At 50.7% G+C, this 20,334-nt stretch overlaps 3 protein-coding genes across 3 annotated transcripts in view; 1 reads left to right on the top strand and 2 right to left on the bottom strand.

Annotated features, from left to right (window-relative positions):
- The window catches only part of LOC113841163 (uncharacterized), a 249,639-nt gene that overhangs the window by 186,933 nt on the left and 42,372 nt on the right, over nt 1-20,334 (bottom strand). The gene's annotated exons all lie outside the window — the stretch shown is intronic.
- On the top strand, nt 134-5,273 carry LOC113840441 (olfactory receptor 14C36-like). Its single transcript, XM_038171846.2, has 4 exons — nt 134-175; nt 271-1,223; nt 2,796-2,930; nt 5,267-5,273. The coding sequence occupies exons 1-4, from the start codon at nt 134-136 to the stop codon at nt 5,271-5,273; spliced, it is 1,137 nt and encodes a 378-aa protein (XP_038027774.2).
- Nucleotides 12,669-13,675, bottom strand: LOC139999782 (olfactory receptor 14A16-like). Its single transcript, XM_072029405.1, has one exon. The coding sequence runs from the start codon at nt 13,673-13,675 to the stop codon at nt 12,716-12,718; it is 960 nt and encodes a 319-aa protein (XP_071885506.1). The 3' UTR covers nt 12,669-12,715.

Genomic DNA, 20,334 nt, shown 5'->3' on the forward strand with positions numbered 1-20,334 from the left:
ATATAAAACTTTGCCCAGCTGCCGTGCTCCCGTGTACTGACTGCACTGAGTCAGGACTGATTCCCTCAAGAGCCCAGGAGCAGAGTTCCCTGCTTCTCATGGTGCAGTAAACTTTAAAACTGGAGATCATGTCATGGAGCTAACTGAAAGATTCCAGGAGAGAAAGGAAAAGCCTGTAAGTATGGCAGGGGGAGGGTCTACAAGGAACGGTATAGGTTTCACTCAGAGAAGACTGTTCTAACTTTTCATTATCTTTTACTACCTGTACAGATCCCTATACCCAACAGGCAGCAAATGTCCAACAGCAGCTCCATCACCGAGTTCCTCCTCCTGCCATTTGCAGACACGCGGGAGCTGCAGCTCCTGCACTTCGCACTCTTCCTGGGCATCTACCTGGCTGCCCTCCTGGGCAACGGCCTCATCCTCACTGCCGTAGCCTGTGACCACCGCCTCCACACCCCCATGTACTTCTTCCTCCTCAACTTTGCCCTTCTCGACCTGGTCTGCATCTCCACCACTGTCCCTAAAGCCATGGCCAATTCCCTCTGGGACTCCAGGGCCATTTCCTATGCAGGATGTGTTGCACAGGTCTTTCTGTTTGTTTTCTTGATATCAGCAGAGTTTTCAATTCTCACCATCATGGCCTATGATCGCTACGTTGCCATCTGCAAGCCCCTGCACTACGGAAGCCTCCTGGGCAGCAGAGCTTGTGCCCAGATGGCAGCAGCTGCCTGGGGCAGTGGAGTTCTCTATGCTCTGTTGCACACTGCCAATACATTTTCCATGCCCCTCTGCCAAGGCAATGCCTTGGACCAATTCTTCTGTGAAATCCCCCAGATCCTCAAGCTCTCATGTACAGACTCCTATCTCAGGGAAGTTTGGGTGCTTCTGTTCAGTGCTTGTTTGACATCTGGATGTTTTGCTTTCATTGTCTTTTCCTATGTACAGATCTTCAGGGCAATGCTGACGGTGCCTCCTGAGGAGGGATGGCACAAAGCCTTTTCCACATGCCTCCCTCACCTGGCTGTGGTCTCTCTTTTTCTCAGCACAGCCATTTTTGCCTACCTGAAGCCCCTGAGCATTTCCTCCCCTTTCTCTGACCTACTGGTGGCAGTTCTGTACTCGGTGATGCCTCCAGCACTGAACCCCCTCATCTACAGCATGAGGAACCAGGAGCTCAAGGGTGCCATTAGACAAATGATTTCATGGATGGAGGGGAAGACGTACGAGGAACGGCTGAGGGCACTGGTCCTGTTCAGCCTGGAGAAGAGGAGGCTGAGGGGAGACCTCATCGCAGTCTACAACTTCCTCGTAAGGGGGTGTCGAGAGACAGGAGACATTTTCTCCATTAACACTAGCGACAGGACCCGCGGGAACGGGGTTAAGCTGAGGCAGGGGAAGTTTAGGCTTGACATCAGGAGGAAGTTCTTCACAGAGAGAGTGGTTGCACACTGGAACAGGCTCCCCAGGGAAGTGGTCACTGCACCGAGCCTGTCTGAATTTAAGAAGAGATTGGACTGTGCACTTAGTCACATGGTCTGAACTTTTGGGTAGACCTGTGCGGAGTCAAGAGTTGGACTTGATGATCCTTAAGGGTCCCTTCCAACTCAGGATATTCTATGATTCTATGATTCTATGTTTCTGTGTAGTGATAAATTCCCCTTCTTTCCACACAAGTGACTTTCCTATCCCCATGAAGGCGTCATCCTTGTTTCATATGTATATTTTCATTGTTATCTTTAATGTCATTACCATTTATGTTCTTAGAGAAACATTTGCAGATGTCTGTAATGAGTAATGATACCGCTCTGTTTACTCTGGAGGCTCTTTAAACATGTCTCACAGTAGGACAGCACTGACGGTTTTAGTATCTGCTTAATAAAACAGCATCTTCGTAGTGCAGTCTGAATGCTTCACTCTTCTTTCAGAGCTTGTGCCAAAATCAGGGCTGTGCAGTTGCTCCCCATGTTGCTGCATGGATTTGGGAGAGACCAAGCATAGGGTTTAGGAGCAACCTGTTGGTGTCTAATGGCAGCAGAGATGGTCACTGAGGTACATAGGCATGACTTGGCCATTTGCCGAGGCGATAGGCTCTGGGGCAGACGCGTTCTGCAACGGAGCGGGGGATCAAGCCAGGCAGGGCTAATTTTTCCGGCATCAAGCCTACTTGAGGGAGCCGCCAGGACCCGGCAGCCCTCGTGAGGAAGGCTGACAAGACGTAGGCGGAGCCAGCAGTGCACCCATACGAACACCTGCATCTCCACCACTGTCCCCAAAGCCATGGCCAATTCCCTCTGGGACACCAGGGCCATTTCCTACTCGGCATGTGTTTCACAGGTCTTTCTTTTTTCCTTTCTGATATCAGCAGAGTATTTTCTTCTCACTGTCATGTCCTATGACCACTACGTTGCCATCTGCAAGCCCCTGCACTATGGGAGCCTCCTGGGCAGCAGAGCTTGTGCCCAGATGGCAGCAGCTGCCTGGGGCAGTGGGGCTTTCTATGCTCTGCTGCACACTGCCAATACATTTTCCCTGCCCCTCTGCAGAGGAAATACCCTGGACCAGTTCTTCTGTGAGATCCCCCAGATCCTGAAGATCTCCTGCTCACACTCCTACCTGAGGAGTTTTTGGGTGCTTGTGGTTGGTGTCTGGTTAGCATCCGTGTGTTTTGTTTTCATTCTTTTTTCTTATGTGCAGATCTTCAGGGCTGTGCTGAGGATGCCCTCAGACCAGGGGCGACACAAAGCCTTTTTCACATGCCTCCCTCACCTGTTTGTGGTCTCTCTGTTTATCAGCGCTGCCCTTTTTGCCTACCTGAAGCACCCCTCCATCTCCTCTCCATCCCTAAACCTGGTGATGGCAGTTTTGTACTCGGTGATGCCTCCAACATTGAATCCCCTCATCTACAGCATGAGGAACAAAGAGCTCAAGTGGGCTATTAGGAAAGTGATTTCATGAATGCTTCTGAAGAGTGACAAATTTCCCCTCTTTTTCCAGAAATGACTTAACTTGGTACCTCCCCTCACACCTGGTCCTTCTTTCATTGTCAATATTGTTATTATTCTCTTTGGTATCATTTGATTTATTGTGCTCTTAGAGTAATACATGTATAGAGCAATTACCCATGGGTGCAGACGCACACAGGGCTATGTGGTTCCATGATTGTATGATTCACCCCCAACACACCCAGGAGTGAGCACACTCACACAGCAAATAGCCAGCAACAGAGTTGAATGAGAGGGCAGGACAGTGATCAGGCACAGGGCCTGACCAGACCAGCCCTGAGCAGCCCCACATCCACATGCAGCTGGCCACTTGCATCCCTCTCCCCTCCTCTTCCACAGGATTCTTCCTCCTCAAGACACTGTAATCCCTTCCTTTCTTACATGCAGTCCCCTGCTCAATTATCAGTTCTCACTAATCACATTATCCCCCATTGATCCGTAGTTTGCTATACCTATACCCACATTTGGTAATTCAGATACCATTGCCTACATCATCTGGGCCTCTAACAGTAAGGAGAGGACAACATTTCACAGATCTGCTCTGTGCCAGGAGTGACGGGTGGCATGACACACTGCAGGGCAGGGAGTGTTTTATGGTAACTGGGCTCCATGCAGGAGAGAAAATTGTTATTTTATGGCTGTAGGCCTGAGTTGGGCTGAAGAGCTGAGCTGGGCTGTAGGCCCATTGCCTCCAATTATTTTAACCATTTCAACCACTTCAATCAGCACACTTCAGTCAGCTGAAATGATTGAACACTTCTAATACAATGTTTGAGTTGTCCCATGACATTTTTTTCCCTTGGATGTTTATTACAGCAAGAGAAAAAATACCAATCTTCACCTGTACTTGCATGTCTCTGCCTCTTATGCTCTGCACTTCATCTCCCTAGTCTTTCTTGTATTTTTGCCTTGCTTTATGAAACAGACCATGTTGGAAGTCACTTTTCCAGCAGACTATCTGGACATGTGCACTCTCCATTCTTCTCCAGATTCCCCTCCCTTCACTCTTTGATCATTCAGATACCTCTCACCTGCATAGTTGGTTCTCTGAACTTGAGGAATCTTCAAGCTTCCCCATATTTCACTCTTTTATTTCATCAACCCTACACCCAACTCTGTAATGGCATTTTCTATTCATCATTTCCTACCCATTTCTTGTATAGTCATCCCTTGTGGAAGGTGGACCTCATTGGAGGCAACTTGGATTTGGTTCTCTGTTGAGGACATTGGGGTTTGCTTGTTTGTTGTTAAATGTTAATAAAAACATCCAAAACTGCCTGTGTGCAGCCAGTTGTCTGAGGAAAGGAGGTGGGACTTGGTGAAAAGATGCTGTAACACCCTGCTGTGGACTTCAGTGGAGAAGTCTGGTGTGAGGAAAAATGATGCAAGTTCCAGGTGGCTAAAGAGAGAAGTGGTGGGGATGGAGAGCTGAGCAGCAAGGTTGTCCATACAGTCTAGGACTTCAAGGGACTGCTTTTCCACCCATACAGACCTCCTTAGGAGGCACATTGAATCCATGACAACTAGAGAATGATGCTATCAGTTCTTCTGAAAACTCTAAACTAATGGAAAATAATCTTAAAGAAGGAAAATGCTCTTAGAAATCTGGTCATTGAATACTTTCTCTTTAAACTGCATTCTTGAAGCCTCACTAATTAACTGTACAAGTCTGGAAGACTGGATGAAAATGGATGAATGGTAATGAGCTCCATGGTGCATTCGGTGCTGAGTCCATAAACCTCAGGTAGTGAGAGGAGAATGATGTAACTGCAGGAGAAGTAAAAGTCAGAAGGAAACTTTGAAGTGTTTGGGAGTATTAAAGGGCCCCAGTGAGGGTCATTACTGACAAAGCCTCCCCATGGACTTGTTAGAGCAGACAATGTGAGGCCATGATTGCAGGTAGGCAAAGGCACTGGGCAGGAGACTCTGATGCTGAGTAAAGGCCTTGGTTTGTTTGGTGAAGCAGAAAGGCCAAGCCCTGGCCCCGAGCCCCTGGGCACAGAGGTCCTGTACCTCACCCATTGCTCAGGGCTCTTCCTGGGGCAGTGGGATGTGGGGTGTGTGATGCTGTGTGAAGGACAATGCTATGACACCTGCTGGCCTACCCACTGTGTTTCAAGGCCCCAGTGTCAGGAGCACAGCATGTCTTCTCATGAGCCTCAGTAGAAGAGACAACTGCCATAGCCAGGGGGACAAAGATGTGGTCTTCATCACCACAGGCTATCCTGTACTGTCCAATTCTTGCCCTATTCTCCCTGCAGGCTATAGGCACGCACTTCACTTCTCCACTTTGCCTCACCCTGGCATTTCCTTACTTTCACTGATATCTGCCCACCCTCCCTGGCTGTCCTTTCACAGAATCACAGAATCACAGAATTTCTAGGTTGGAAGAGACCTCAAGATCATCGAGTCCAACCTCTAACCTAACACTAACAGTCCCCACTAAACCATATCCCTAAGCTCCACATCTAAACGTCTTTTGAAGACTTCCAGGGATGGTGACTCCACCACCTCCCTCGGCAGCCCGTTCCAGTGCCTAACAACCCTTTCAGTAAAGAAGTTCTTCCTAATATCTAACCTAAAACTCCCCTAGCGCAACTTTAGCCCATTCCCCCTCGTCCTGTCACCAGGCATGTGGGAGAACAGACCAACCCCCACCTCACTACAGCCTCCTTTAAGGTATCTGTAGAGAGCGATAAGGTCGCCCCTGAGCCTCCTCTTCTCCAGGCTGAACAAGCCCAGCTCCCTCAGCCGCTCCTCGTAGGACTTGTTCTCCAGGCCCCTCACCAGCTTTGTCACCCTTCTCTGGACCCGCTCAAGCGCCTCGATGTCCTTCCTGTAGTGAGGGGCTCAAAACTGAACACAGTACTCGAGGTGCGGCCTCACCAGAGCCGAGTACAGGGGGACGATCACCTCCCTAGCCCTGCTGGTCACACTGTTTCTGATACAAGCCAGGATGCCGTTGGCATTCTTGGCCACCTGAGCACACTGCTGGCTCATATTCAGCCGACTGTCCACCATCACTCCCAGGTCCTTCTCTGCCTGGCAGCTCTCCAACCACTCATCTCCCAGCCTGTAGCTCAGCTTGGGGTTATTGTGCCCCAGGTGCAGGACCCGGCACTTGGCCTTGTTAAACTTCATGCAGTTGACCTCAGCCCATTGGTACAGCCTATCCAGATCCTCCTGCAGAGCCTTCCTACCCTCGAGCAGATCGACACACGCACCTAACTTGGTGTCATCTGCAAACTTACTGAGGGTGCACTCAATGCCCTCGTCCAGATCATTGATGAAGATGTTAAAGAGGACCGGCCCTAGCACCGAGCCCTGGGGGATGCCACTAGTGACTGGCCTCCAACTGGACTTGGCTCCATTTACCACTACTCTTTGGGCCCGGCTATCCAGCCAGTTTCTAACCCAATGAAGCGTGCGCCAGTCCAAGCCAAGAGCAGCCAGTTTCTTGAGGAGAATGCTGTGGGATACGGTGTCAAATGCCTTGCTGAAGTCAAGGTAGACCACATCCACAGCCTTTCCCTCGTCCACCCAGCACGTCACTTTGTCATAGAAGGAGATCAGGTTCGTCAAGCAGAATCTGCCTTCCATAAACCCATGCTGACTGGGCCTGATCGCCTGCTTGCCCTTCAAGTGCTGCATGATGACTCCCAAGAGGATCTGCTCCATGAGCTTCCCTGGTACTGAGGTCAAACTGACAGGCCTGTAGTTCCCTGGGTCAGCCCTCCGGCCCTTCTTGTAGATGGGCGTAACATTCGCTAGCCGCCAGTCAGCTGGGGTTTGCAACACAGTGGCATGGTCTGACCACAGACTCTTTCTGGGTGATGTCAGGTCCCACAGCACTACCCTTTCAGTGACATTTCCTCCTCCCCAAGCCCACTCTTCACCTTCCAAGCAGCACTTTATCCCACTTTTGACCCTCTCCTGCTATTTCCCACCACCAGGATCTTCGATGCCACATGCCTGCTGCTGGCCTTCCAGCTTCTCATGTAGATGTGACCAAGTTGTGTGCCCGTTGCTGTCCCACCATGTGCTCAGGCAGAAGGGATGTGAAAACCCACACCCAAGGCCTCTTCCTGCATGGGGCCTGCCAGACTCTCAGACAAAGGGCATCTCACAACCAGTGTGCCAAGCAGGTGTGTTCTGCTGGCTTATCAGGGATGCTGGCAGGTGTAAGTGGGAAAGCACAGATGTCAGCCAGGAGGCAAGGGCTGAGATATCAGCTGCTTCAGGAAGCAGTCACCTCACAGGCCTTGTCCCCAGCCATGCTGGCCTGTCAGCTTCAGAAACTAATCTGACCAGAGGCTTCCTACTGGTTGTTAAGTTTCTGAGGCACCACAGACCTCAGGTTATTAACCCGGCACCGTCATTGTCAGCCAGGACCTGAGGAGATAAAAAAGTAAGCTTATCAAGTAAATCTTCTATCCTTACTTTATGAATTGAATTTTCTACCACTGCTTCAAATATAGAATAATTCTGTGCAGGATCTACCATGGTCATAGTAACACAAGACATATCTCTGCCTCTGAATCTCTCTCATTTCTTCTTCCTCTGCCTGTTATGTCTTCAGAGAGCTCTCTGAAGGAAAGGTCATTGAATCACAATAAACAAATAAATAAATAAATGTTCCAAGAGACCTCTGATTTTTATCTTCTTCAACTCTTCTGCTCAAGGTAGACTAAATAGATAAGATTGCTCAAGGGCTCCTCTGAGCTTGACACCATCCAGAAAAGATCTGAAAGTGTGCTCCATCCATTCATAGTGTTAATAACAACATTCAGCAGTGCTGGCCCAAGTGCTGATCACTGAGGGATGGTACTAAGAACTGGCTGACAGCACTATGTGTCATGGATGATATCTGGGCCTGATTGTCCAGCAAAGTGCCCCACTCACAGCCTCATCTATTTGTGAAGTCCACATAGCACCATTCTGGCTGTAAGAATTCTCTGAGACAAAGCCAAAGGCCTTGCTAAAGACAGGTAGGCACCTTCTCTTCCCTTTGCTTCCCTTTGCTTCCCTTTCCTTCCCCTCCCCTATGGGTTCAGCAATCCTGTTTTTGTCCTTCAAGTGCCTGGAGGTGGCTGTGGAAAAGTTTGCCCTATTACCTTCCCAGGCACTGAGGTGAGGCTGACCAGCCTTAGTTCTCCCAACCCTCCACGGCATGAGGAATGGACACTGGCTGAGGGCATTTGTGCTCACTCAGGTTCACCTCAGCACATGTACACAATGTGCACACTGAAGCCTCATATGTACACAGCACATGTGGACTTCTGACTGATCCATTCTGTGTCCAACTGTGCAGGATGAAACCACCTCTCTGAGCTGGGCTGAAAGCCATAAAGATCACAAAAAAAGAACCAGGACAGTATCAACCTCTTATTCCATACCATTTATTTCATCACAGATTCCAGACGTTCCTAAACATCTTCATTAATCATCACCCAGCAATTAATGCACAGATGTCATTCCCATAGTCCGTGGGCCACGTCCCTGGAATGTCCATAAAATGGTCAACGAATCCATTCAGTCCATGAATTGCTTTCTAGCTGTTGCTGTGGCTCCACAGGACAGGAAAAGACATACGTTACATTCAGTAATATATGTCTTTCTTCCCCCTCCTCTGTGGGTTCAACAATCCCACTTTTGTCCTTGAAGTTCCTGGAGGTGGTTGTGGAAAAGCTTGCCCCATCACCTTGCCAGGGACTGAGGTGAGACCAGCCTTAGTTCTCCCACCCTCCTCTTTCCTCTTCTGAAAGACAGGTTTGATGTCATTCCAAGTCCCCAGAAAGCTCTATGGTCTCTCTGGCACAATTGCTGATACAGTCCAGGAAGGCAGGGAAGGGTGATGGAGCAGACAGGGGCATTTGCAATGAATCTGTGCAGGGCAGGTGAGATGGATCTCACGGGGATGGGGTGGGGGGTTGTTCCTGGTGTCACACATGGAAGTGTCAGGGCTCTGTGAGGTGTCCACATCTGAGCTGTCCTCGTGCACTCCTTGTACACACAGCGGTGTTCAAGTACACAAGTCCTTCCTTTGCACACCCAAAGGCAGGGCACTGCAGTGGTTGTGGTGTCCTTCTAGCTCCGGCTGCCTCTGCCAGAGGTTGGGAGGCACCTCAGCCCTCTGGTGCATCATCCTGCTCTGCACTCATCAGAGATACCCCACAGCATGAAGAATGGACACAGGCTGAGCACATTTGTGCTCACCCAGGTTTGCCTTAGCACATGCACACAATTGCACACTGAAGCCTCAACTGTACCAGGCACATCTGGACTTCTGAGTGAGCCATTCTGTGTCCCAGTGTGGAGGAACAAACCACCTCTCTGAGCTGGGCTGAGAGCCCTGGTCCTGGAGCTCCTCAGGCAGCTCCTGCTGCCGCCGAGCCCTAGCAGCCTGCTCCAAGCTGCAGAAGTACCCAGGGGTTTCTCTTTCCAGGGATCCCCTGCACACACACGGGGCCCCACTCTCCTCCCAGGACTTCCCACCTCAACAGAGAGCCTTTCCCAGGAACGAGCACGCCTGTGCTGGCCTGGCCAGCCATTCCTGCACCCTCTCCCCATGCTCCCCACAGCCCCAGCTGGCAGTGCTGCTCTGCAGAGCAAGGGGGTTGTGGTGTCTGGAACACAGGGGCACTCTGCAGGGCTGTGCTGGGCAGGCTGGGAGGCAGAGACAGCTCATGAGGCTCTTCCACTGATTGCTTCCCACACCAGCTCTTCTACGGCTGTCAAGGGTGCTCAGAGGTAGCCTGCTTTCTTTCCAGTGCCATGAGAAATGTTTGGGTGCTGCACTATATCCAGCCTGTAGCATTTCACTAGGGGTGAAACCATTTGCCAGACTTCTTTCCCTGTCCCCTCTGTGTCCCCTGGGTTGCAGGGCTCTCCTTTGCCTGCTCACACCCCAATTTAGCATTTTCTCTTGCAGGGACTCTACCTGGAAGAGGCTCATGCTCTGTGGGTTCCATTCACTGCTGACCCCCTGGCACATGCTGTCCCTGCAGCTCCCCTAGGCTCTCCTGGCAGCTCTTGATTCCTTCCAATAAAATGCTCACCTGCCACCAGCCCCAGCACATACTGCAGTGCCCCAGGCAGGTTAATTGGAGATTCCTCACCATCTGCCTGAGTGCTGAACACCAACAAGCAACACCTGAGTGAGTCCCCATGCCCTCAAACACCCAGCTGGGGCTCTGATCACTTCACCCTGAGCCCATGGAGAAACAGGCAAAGCCAGGTCCCCCTTTAGAATCCATTTCTGGACTGCAATGTTCTTGACAGCAACTGTGAAGGAAGACTTGAACCCTAGGTGCTACCCTGAGCTGAATCACTTTGTGGGATGGAAATGCTGTTCTGGAGGCCATCTGTATCACAAAAATGCCCGTTGCCTGTCCATAGGATTGGTCACAGGATTGCCACACAGCAGTACTGTGACCAAGCTGCAGGAACAATCAGGCTTATGCCAACAGAAAAGGCTCAGAAGGAGAGTGTGGAGATGGAGCAAGAGCTGCCCCAGACAGACCAAACACCGGTGCTTCCTGGCAGTGCTGTTCTGATGGGACTCTATTGCTTTCCACTTCTACCCATGGGCATTACCCTGGAACCCCCAGCAAAATTCTCAGAAAAAGCATCTCAGACACACTCTTCGGTGCAGGTTCATTTATTTTGTTTAAACACAGGAGTGGGCTAAACAATGACAATTTATATGGATTACGTTGATGGCCCTCTCCCCAATAACGAACAAAAAAAAACACTCAAGAACAAAAGACAAGTTTGGCATGGCATGAGTTATATTACCAGTGCTATTCAGGAGAAGACAGGCAGGACATTACTTCTGATGTACACCCACTCATGAGTTTCTGCAGTGCATCCTTGAGCTCCTTGTTCCTCATGCTGTAGATGAGGGGGTTTATGGCTGGAGGAACCACCGAGTACAAAACTGTCACCACCAGATCCAGGGATGGGGAGGAGATGTAGGGGGGCTTCAGGTAGGTAAAAATGGCAGTGCTGAAAAACAGGGAGACCACGAACAGGTGAGGGAGGCACGTGGAAAAGGCTTTCTGCTGTCCATGCACATAGGAGAAAAGAATGAAAATAAAACATGTGGATGCTAAAGAGAAACCAATCATAAGTACCCAAACATTCCTGAGGTAGGAATATGAGCAACAGATCCTGAGGATTTGCACATAGGGCAACAAAATGAATGCAAAACACCCCCCAAACAAAACAAAAATACTAAATGTGAGAAGCCCCATTTCCCTGAGGTAGGAGTCAGAGCAAGAGAGCTTGAGGATCTGCGGGACTTCACAGAAGAACTGGTCCACAGCATTTCCTCCGCAGAGGGGCAGGGAAAATGTATTGGCAGTGTGCAGCAGAGTACAGAGAACCCCACTGCCCCAGGCAGCTGCTGCCATCTGGGCACAAGCTCTGCTGCCCAGGAGGGTCCCGTAGTGCAGGGGCTTGCAGATGGCAACGTAGCGGTCATAGGACATGACAGTGAGAAGAAAAAACTCTGCTGACATTAAAAAGAAAAAGAAAAAGACCTGTGCAGCACATCCTGCATAGGAAATGGCCCTGGTATCATGGGGGTGTGGAGGCGGTGGTTGCAGGCTACAGCTGTGAGGATGAGGCCGTTGCCCAGGAGGGCAGCCAGGTTAATTTCCTACAAAGTATAATAACAATCTATATTCTTTTATTTTAAGACTATTCCCCCTTTTCCTATCATCATATAGCCAAATAAGGAGTCCCTCTTCACCCTTTTAAGTACTGAAAAGTATTTTTTAAAAAGTACTTTTAAAAAGACCTCTTTAAGGTCCCTTTAAGGTTTTTTTTTTAATAAAAAAAAAAAAGGAAAAAAAAAAAAAAAGAAAAGCTGCAATGAGGTCACCCCAGAGACTTCTCTTCTCCAGGCTGAACATCCCCACCTCTCTCAAACTCTCTTCATACAAGAGGTGCTCCAACCTTCTGATTAAATTTGTATCCCTCCTGTAGTGAGTTAACTTGGCAAGGTTTTGGTAGCAGGGTGCCATAGGGGTGGCTTCTGTGAGAAGAACCCAGAAGCAGCCCCATGTTAGACTAGGGGCCCGCCGCAAGCCAGATTCAAGCCAATAAGCAATGGTGTTTGCATTTCTGTGAAAACATATTTAAGAAAGGGTAAAAAATAAGCTGCTACACAACAGCAGCTGGGAGAGAAAAGAGTGAGAAACTTTTTGGTTTTAGTTCCTCACTGCTCCAGTCAGTTAGTTAAATCTCATTAAGTGATCTTAATCTCCCTACACTGAATCTGTTTTGCCCAAGACTGCAAATGGTAAGTCTTCTACATGTATCTTCAAAAAAAAAAAAAAAAAAAAAAAAAAGAAGCCCTTTCCACTCTGTTTTCTCCAGCTGCTCCTTTGAGGAGGGGATGAAAGTGTGATGAGTGTGATGTGCTGGAGTTCAGCTGCCAATTGGTGTGAAACCACCACACTGCTCAGCTGTGTTACTGGCATCTGGCATCAGCTTTGAAAGAAGAAGTAGGATTTCAGGCAGTCCGCTGGGGAGATCCTGTTTTATTAAGCAGATGCTAAGAGAGAGTACTGAAAAAGCAGTTTCATTCCTCAATGTACAGTAGATATACATATTAAAAATAAATAAATCTAATAAACTAATGAACGGGAATGACAACAAAGATAAATGTAACAATAGTGATCATGAAACAAATACCCAGGAAGTCATTTGTGGAGAAAAAGTGGTAATTTATCACTTTTCAGAAACATCCCTGAAATCATTTTCCTAATGGCACACTTGAGCTCCTGGTTCCTCATGCTGTAGATGAGGGGGTTCACTGCTGGAGGCATCACTGAGTACAGAAATGACACCATCAGGTCCTGGGCTGGGAAGGAGATTGAGGAGGGCTTCATGTAGGCAAAAAGTCCAGTGATGACAAACAGGGAGACCACAAACAGGTGAGGGAGGCACGTGGAGAAGGCTTTGTGCTGGCCCTGCTCAGAGGGCATCCTCAGCACGGCCCTGAAGATCTGCACATAAGAAAAAAGAATGAAAACAAAACACATGGACGCTAAACAGGCACCAATCATAAGTACCCAAGCATTCCTGAGGTAGGAGTGTGAGCAGGAGAGCTTGAGGATCTGGGGGATCTCACAGAAGAACTGGTCCACTGCATTTCCTCCGCAGAGGGGCAGTGAAAATGTATTGGCAGTGAGCAGCAGAGCATAGAGAACCCCACTGCCCCAGGCAGCTGCTGCCATCTGGGCACAAGCTCTGCTGCCCAAGAGGCTCCCGTAGTGCAGGGGCTTGCAGATGGCAACGTAGCGGTCATAGGACATGACAGTGAGAAGAGAATACTCTCCTGAAAACAAGAAGAGGAACAAAAAGACCTGTGCAGCACATCCTTGATAGGAGATAGCCCTGGTGTCCCAGAGGGAATTGGCCATGGCTTTGGGGACAGTGGTGGAGATGCAGCCCAGGTCGAGGAGGGCGAGGTTGAGGAGGAAGAAGTACATGGGGGTGTGGAGGTGGTGGTCGCAGGCTACAGCGGTGAGGATGAGGCCGTTGCCCAGGAGGGCAGCCAGGTAGATGCCCAGGAAGAGCACGAAGTACAGAATCTGCAGCTCCTGTGTGTCTGCAAATGCCAGAAGGAGGAACTCAGTGATGGAGCTGCTGTTGGACATCTGATCCTCCTGGACAAAGGGGAACAATCCCAGGAAAATAAAAGACAATGATAATTAGGAAAGACATCTTTGATAAAAACCTGCCCCACTTCTTTCTGAAATCCCCCACAGTGATTTTCCTCTTTCTGAGACATTTTTTCTGCTCCCTTGCTTGAGCTCCGGTTGGTGATCATGGTAAAGGGTGCCACTGGGAGCAGGGGGCTCTGCTGTGGGCTCTGAAGGAGTCAGGCTTTCCCTTCATGTCTAGGTAAATAAGAAATAGGAGTGATCTCTGCTTAATCTATCTCTGATGTATGTGGACTTCACAGCATTACCACTGTGAATGCTCTTGACTGCCAAAATTTGTGGTTTACTTTCTTGCAGCTAGCTGTGTCATACTCAGGAGCATTTCTTAAGGGAAGAAAACCCCGGCACTTTTCAGGTATTCCAACTGAGATCTTCTGAGTCCCTTGAGACATAGGCACTCTCCTTCATGCAGTGAGGTTGGCCAGTCTGTCCATCTACCCTCGTCTCAGCCAGAGTCCTTGAGGGCTCAGTCCACTGGCCCAATTACTGTGGCCTCAGGAACTGCCTGTAAGACGATTCAGATTTTTCCTGCCCCGTAAACTGCATTGCCCTGAGCCCCACAGGTTTTAAGGGGAACTTTGGGCACCTTCCTCCTATGGACACATCTGTGTGGTGGAAGTCAGTGCTAGAGCTGCAGCTGAAAGCCAGACCTGCAGCAAGCCATAAAACAAGAACAGCAACAGCAGATGAAGGAACAAAGAGAAACAGCCCAGGGCTTCTGCCAGGGGAGGCAAGGCCAGGGAGGGACTGAAAGGATCTCAGGAGAGCCAGCTCTGCCGGAGGTTCCACTCATGAGGTTATGAGACATCCTGATTCCTGTGGGCTTGAGGTCGGAAAAGGAGGTACCAGACTATGTTCGCACTGTCCTGCCATTTCCAGCCCAGGGATGTGCTGCCTGCAGCTGTCCCTGCCTGCAGCTGGGTCTCTGTCCCAATGCCTCCTGCCTGCAGCTCACAGCCCCCATCCCACCCGCTGGGTGCTCAGCTCTGCCCTGCAGACACATCCTGGCAGCAGGGCTCTGCCCAGGGGCAGCTCGCTGAGGGCATGTCCTAGAGACTACTTCCCACAGAACCTGCTGACGCTGCACGGGTGGTGGTGGAGCTTTCTATGGGCTGAAGGGCAGGAAAGCAACTTGCTAGGGTTGCTTGTAACCTTCCATGGGATGGATTAAGTGTGTCAGACTCATCTTGGAAATAACAGTATTTATTTCTATTTCCACTGAGCAAGATAAGACAAAACTGAAAGGTCAGGAGTCTCAGGAAAGCTGAGACTGATGCTGAAATCCCTTTCCTTAAACCAGCTCTTGCTAAGTCCCCTTTTATACACCCAGTTGTGCTGTGTAGCTGTGAGCAGGCTGCGCCAGGCAGCAGCCTCCCAGCAGTAGCAGGACCCTGCCCTGCTGGGGGGCTCCTTCCACCCGCAGCTTCTCCCCGCAGCGCCCTGGGCAGCTCCCCGGGCAGGCTGAGTGCTGAGCCTGGCAGGCGGCAGAGGCCCTGCCCCGCCACAGAGCCCCTGGGCCACAGCAGGGACCCTGCTCTGCACCACAGCCCTGGACACCCCTGCCTGCACCCCCGGCTTCTCCTGCCTCCACGAACTGCGGCTGCATTGCCCTCCAGCCAGAGACTTACCGGGTGCAGGGCTGGGAAATCTTCTCCTGCATGGAGCTCTGGGCATGCTGCCACTTCTGCCTGCCTTTAAGCACTGTGTCTCTGCAGGCAGTGCCCCCAGCCCTGCTGCGCTGTGCAGAGGAGCTGCTCCTGGGCAGAGCTGTCTCTCTGCAGCGCTGCCCGCTTGCCAGGAGCTCCCCTTGGGCCCAGGAGCCCGGCCCAACTCAGCAGCAGAGGCCCAGCCCAAGGCCTCCCTTGCTCTGTCCCCCACCAGGCTCCCTGCACATGGGGCCCTGGGGCTGCAGGAGAACCTGCTGGGAAACAGTCTGAAGGGATCCCTGGGCTTCCCTCCCTCACCTGGCACACACACCTCTTGACATTTGGCTCATTTCTCTTAGCAAAAAAATTATTATCTGTAGCAGTCTTCTCTTCTCATGCCAGTTGATGGTGGGACACCCTCACATGGTCATAGATGTAACTCCTCTAACCCCCTGCTTAAGGAAGGGATTCAGCACAGCCAGTTAACCCACCATCTCATGCTGTGTTTTTGTCCTGGGGCTGGAATGGGACTCAGATCCCTCCCATGCCTGGCACAAATCCATAGGACCTGGGATTCCTCTGCACTCACTTTTATGTGCACCATGTGGGCAGCTGCAGGTGAGCTCCTTATCTCAGCTCCAGGATCATAAATGGAGATGGAGGAAATCAGGGGGCTGCAAACACCTGGTGACATGTCAGGGGGTAGAGGTACGTGCAGGCATCTGCAAGCTCTCATGGAGGTACCCTGAGGGACAGGGCAGCACCTGGGGGCATCCCATTGGAGGCTGGTGAGGAATGCCTTTGGCCAGCTGAAATGACAGCAAATGCACCCATTTAGGACAACTAAACCTGTCCCTCCTCAGTAGGCTCAGGGCAGCCTGTAGAGGCATCCACCTGACCCAATGGAGAACTGTGCCACAGGGAGAGCTGAGTCTCTCTCTCCCTCTTCTCCATCTGGTTTTCCCTCCATCTCCAGGGACTGTAACGGCACTTCTCTCATGGACATCCCTACATTGCCTAACTAAATTCGGGGCAGCTGCTCTATTTAATAGCCAATTGCAGGCCTGCAGTGCTACCTGAGATACCAACACTGCCCAGCACCACTGGAGCACGCAGCTGACATGGGCAGCACAGGACTCACAGGACAGCTCTGGCCATTCACAGCTGGTATTTAACAGGCACCCCTGAGGGCATCTCTGGTAGACGTGGTGCTTATGAGCAAGTGACTGCTTCCCAGGGCTGCAGTGAGCCAAGGTCTGTCCCAACTCTATGTGTTAGAGGCAGGTAGTGCATGGATATGAGGCACATCACACTGGGGTTTCCACTTGTGTCCTTTGGTTTGCAAACACTGCTGCTGCGTCTTACCCCCATCCCTTACTCAGTCAAGACACAGCCCAGTGATTTTTTTCTGTGTCCCTTGATCACAGGATGCCCATAGCCAAGGACATTTTCAGCAGCCCCTTCTCCTGCCTGGAGATCGGCCCCAGCTCCACCACTGGCCCTCAGGGATGCCCCAACACCACAAAGGCCCTCTGCCTGGAGGAAGGCCCGGGAATGTGCTGCAATTCCCTCCATATAACGCATCCTACTTCTCCAGGTGAGCGACATGCGGTGCAGAGGAGTTCAGGCACACTGAGGGGCTGCTGCATCCCAGGTGCCTTCGCTCCCATCGTTTGAAAAAAGCCCAGCCCCAGGACAAGCCTCAAACCCCACCTTCCTGGAAGGGCTTCCAAGAGCACAGGCGTGTTGGGGCAGGAACACAGCAGTGACTTCTCCAGCACTCCACTTCCTTTATTCCGTGGCCTTTGTCACCATCTGGAGATGTTCCTGGTGGATGGGTCAGGAACCGCTAGGAATGAACTGGGCAGAAGGGAGGTGACTGTTTCTCAGGACAAGAAGGGAAATCTCTCGGCTCTCTCCCGATCTGTGCTGTCTCCATGCTACTGACCTCACAGGCCTTCTAATGACACGGGCTGATGTCACAGGGGGTGCGCTGCATCACCAGGATATCGTCTCTGGAGCAGCGGCAGGGCCGGCACTTCCCTGCAAGGCCTGGTCCCTGCTGGGCAATGCTTGGGTCCTCCGCAGCGCTGTCCTTCTGTGGCCAGGAGTGGGGTCAGCAATCAGCAAGCTTGCACTGGGCGACCCTCGCTGACGGGCGGAGGAACAGGGGCACCTTGCAGAGGATCTGTGGTTGAGGACCCAGGGCGGACATCCCTTGTCCTGAGCTGAGGGCCAGCAGCAAGTGAGATGGAGGGCTGCTGGAGCACGACCATCACCTCTGTCCTGACTTCCCTGTTCCCAGTGCTCCTGCATCTCTCCCCCAAAGGTAAGGGTGTCAGCAGCCCCTTCCCAAGATGTGTCACAAGGGCTCTCAGCTGTCCAAAGCTTTGCGGGGGGCTGGAAATGGCTGGTGGCTGCTGCAAGAACCTTCCATGAGTGTCCCTCTGGGCTCAAAGGAGTATGTGGTAGCCAGGATTTCTGGCTCCTGATGCTAGGGGTGCCCTAAGCCCAAGGGCTTCTCTGGGCATGGCTCAGCTTCCTTGTGAGGGGAACAGTCCAGGGCCAGGTTTCCCTGGGAGCTGGTGCCTCTTCAGGATCTGGCTCTGGGAGGAAGGACGTCCGGTGTCCCAGAGACTGGTGTGGCCTGCAGCTCCACAGGCCTCTCAGGAATGTGCCAGAAATGCCTCTGTTGGAAATCAAGCCTTCCCCTTGTACTGACCTCCTTCAGGGGAACCAGTCCCTCCTGTGCCACCAGGCTGGCAGAGCATGTTCTGGGTGCTGAGATGCCATCCCTGGATGGCCCCAGCTCTGGTGCTGGACCCTTTCAATCTCCCTACTGTGGTGGTTTTACACAGGTAAACAGGTGAACTCCATGGCCACCGCTCCCATTACAAGGAAAAGGGGGGAAAAATATGATGAAAATAGCTCAAGGCTTGAGGTAGAACAGGAGGTCACAGACCAAATATAGAATATCCTGAGTTGGAAGGGACCCTTAAGGATCATCAAGTCCAACTCTTGACACCTCACAGGTCTACCCAAAAGTTCAGACCATGTGACTAAGTGCACAGTCCAATCTCTTCTTAAATTCAGACAGGCTCGGTGCAGTGACCACTTCCCTGGGGAGCCTGTTCCAGTGTGCAACCACTGTCTCTGTGAAGAACCCCCTCCTGATGTCAAGCCTAAACTTCCCCTGCCTCAGCTTAACCCCGTTCCCACGGGTCCTGTCGCTGATTGTTAATGGAGAAAAGGTCTCCTGCCTCTCGACACCCCCTTACGAGGAAGTTGTAGACTGCGATGAGGTCTCCCCTCAGCCTCCTCTTCTCCAGGCTGAACAGGCCCAGTGCCCTCAGCCGTTCCTCGTACGTCTTCCCCTCCAGGCCTTTCACCATCTTCGTAGCCCTGCTCTGGACACTCTCCAACAGTTTCATGTCCTTTTTATACTGTGGTGCCCAGAACTGCACACAGTACTCGAGGTGAGGCCGCACATATCCTCATGGGTACCTATTATCATCACAGGCAAGACAGACTTAGCATAGGCAGATTAATATAGTGTATTGACTATCAGTGGCGGACTACAACCTTGAGGAACTAGAAGCAAACTAAAAACACCATTCCCCTCATCAAGCCTCTTGTAACTCCTTCTCCTGGGTGGAACAGGAGAATTGGGAATTGCTGTCAGTCCGTGACATTGTTTTCACTGCTCCTTGATGGTCAATCTCTGCCCTCTCTGGGTCCCTCCTGTGGGATGCCCTCCTTTTCAAATGAATCCTGCGTGGGGCCATAAAGGGCTCAGATAATGACTGATATGACTGGATCATGTTAAAATAAAGTTGTTAGAAGCAATATATCAGCTTCATAGTTGCTGACCACAATGTTCATTTTTTGTTGGTGTAGTAGTCCTGTTTGGTCTTAGAACTGTGTTGGGTAACACAATACATATTGTGTGTGTTCCCTGTTGTGCTGTTTATCCTTTGTGGGGGCTGGTTTATGGTTATTAGTTTACTCTATGGCCTAACACTGCCTTATGTTGTGATAAAATTACTGGTCATGAGACAAATCTGGTAGTTGTACTCAGCATTGCTGTCACCTCCATGCTTGAGGAACTTTCTCTCAGAAACTATTTATAATTAACAGTCTTTACTTTTCTCCCCGGGGAGCCAATCTATGGAAGGGATGAGAGGGGACACTTCTTCTTCCCACAGCTAGTTACAATAGCTCTTCTAAACTTGGAATCCTTGGAATGTTCAAACCAGCCTGTACATATTGTTATGTGTCCTGAATGTGTTTCGGGTTTTGTTTAAGGTCAGAGTAAACTATTTCAGAATGCCACACAATGATCTGCCCTGAGGCAGGATAATTATGAGGGGCAGGGTGTGTGGGAGGATATGGGCAGGCACCTAGAACTGTGGGCACCTCCAATGCTTTCTAACTTCACCCCTGAAGAAGTGCAGAATCCTAAAAAAAATAAATAAAAAAAAAATAAAAAGAGCTAAAGTGCTTGAATAGGGAGTGTCATCACCCTGGCAATTCCAAAGAGAGAGAAATCACTGCAATGTGCTGGGGCTTGGCCTATGCTTACTGAGTTGAAATCTACACTACTCCAATCCCTGTGACTGGGCCAGAGAAGCAACCTGTGTCCCTATCAGTCATACATATACATGAGAAGAAACAGGAGAGACAAAATCAGCTTGTTTAGCTCGGAAAGAAGCTCCTACTCATACAGGGAAGGAGGAAGAAGAAGAGGAGGCAGGCTACTCCCAAGTAGAGCCATCACAGGAAAAAGTAGATGAAAACAAAGATAACATAAAAGGAGCAGTAAGCTCCAGATCACTATTCCTTGGGGAGCTGTGGGATGTGTGATTAGATTTCAGCCGTCATCTAGGCCAGCACATTGTCACCTGGCTGCTCCGATACTGGGATAACAGGGCTGGTAGCCTGGAATTA

The sequence above is a fragment of the Anas platyrhynchos genome, chromosome 30, assembly GCF_047663525.1.
Source record: "Anas platyrhynchos isolate ZD024472 breed Pekin duck chromosome 30, IASCAAS_PekinDuck_T2T, whole genome shotgun sequence".
In the NCBI taxonomy this organism is placed as follows: domain Eukaryota; kingdom Metazoa; phylum Chordata; class Aves; order Anseriformes; family Anatidae; genus Anas; species Anas platyrhynchos.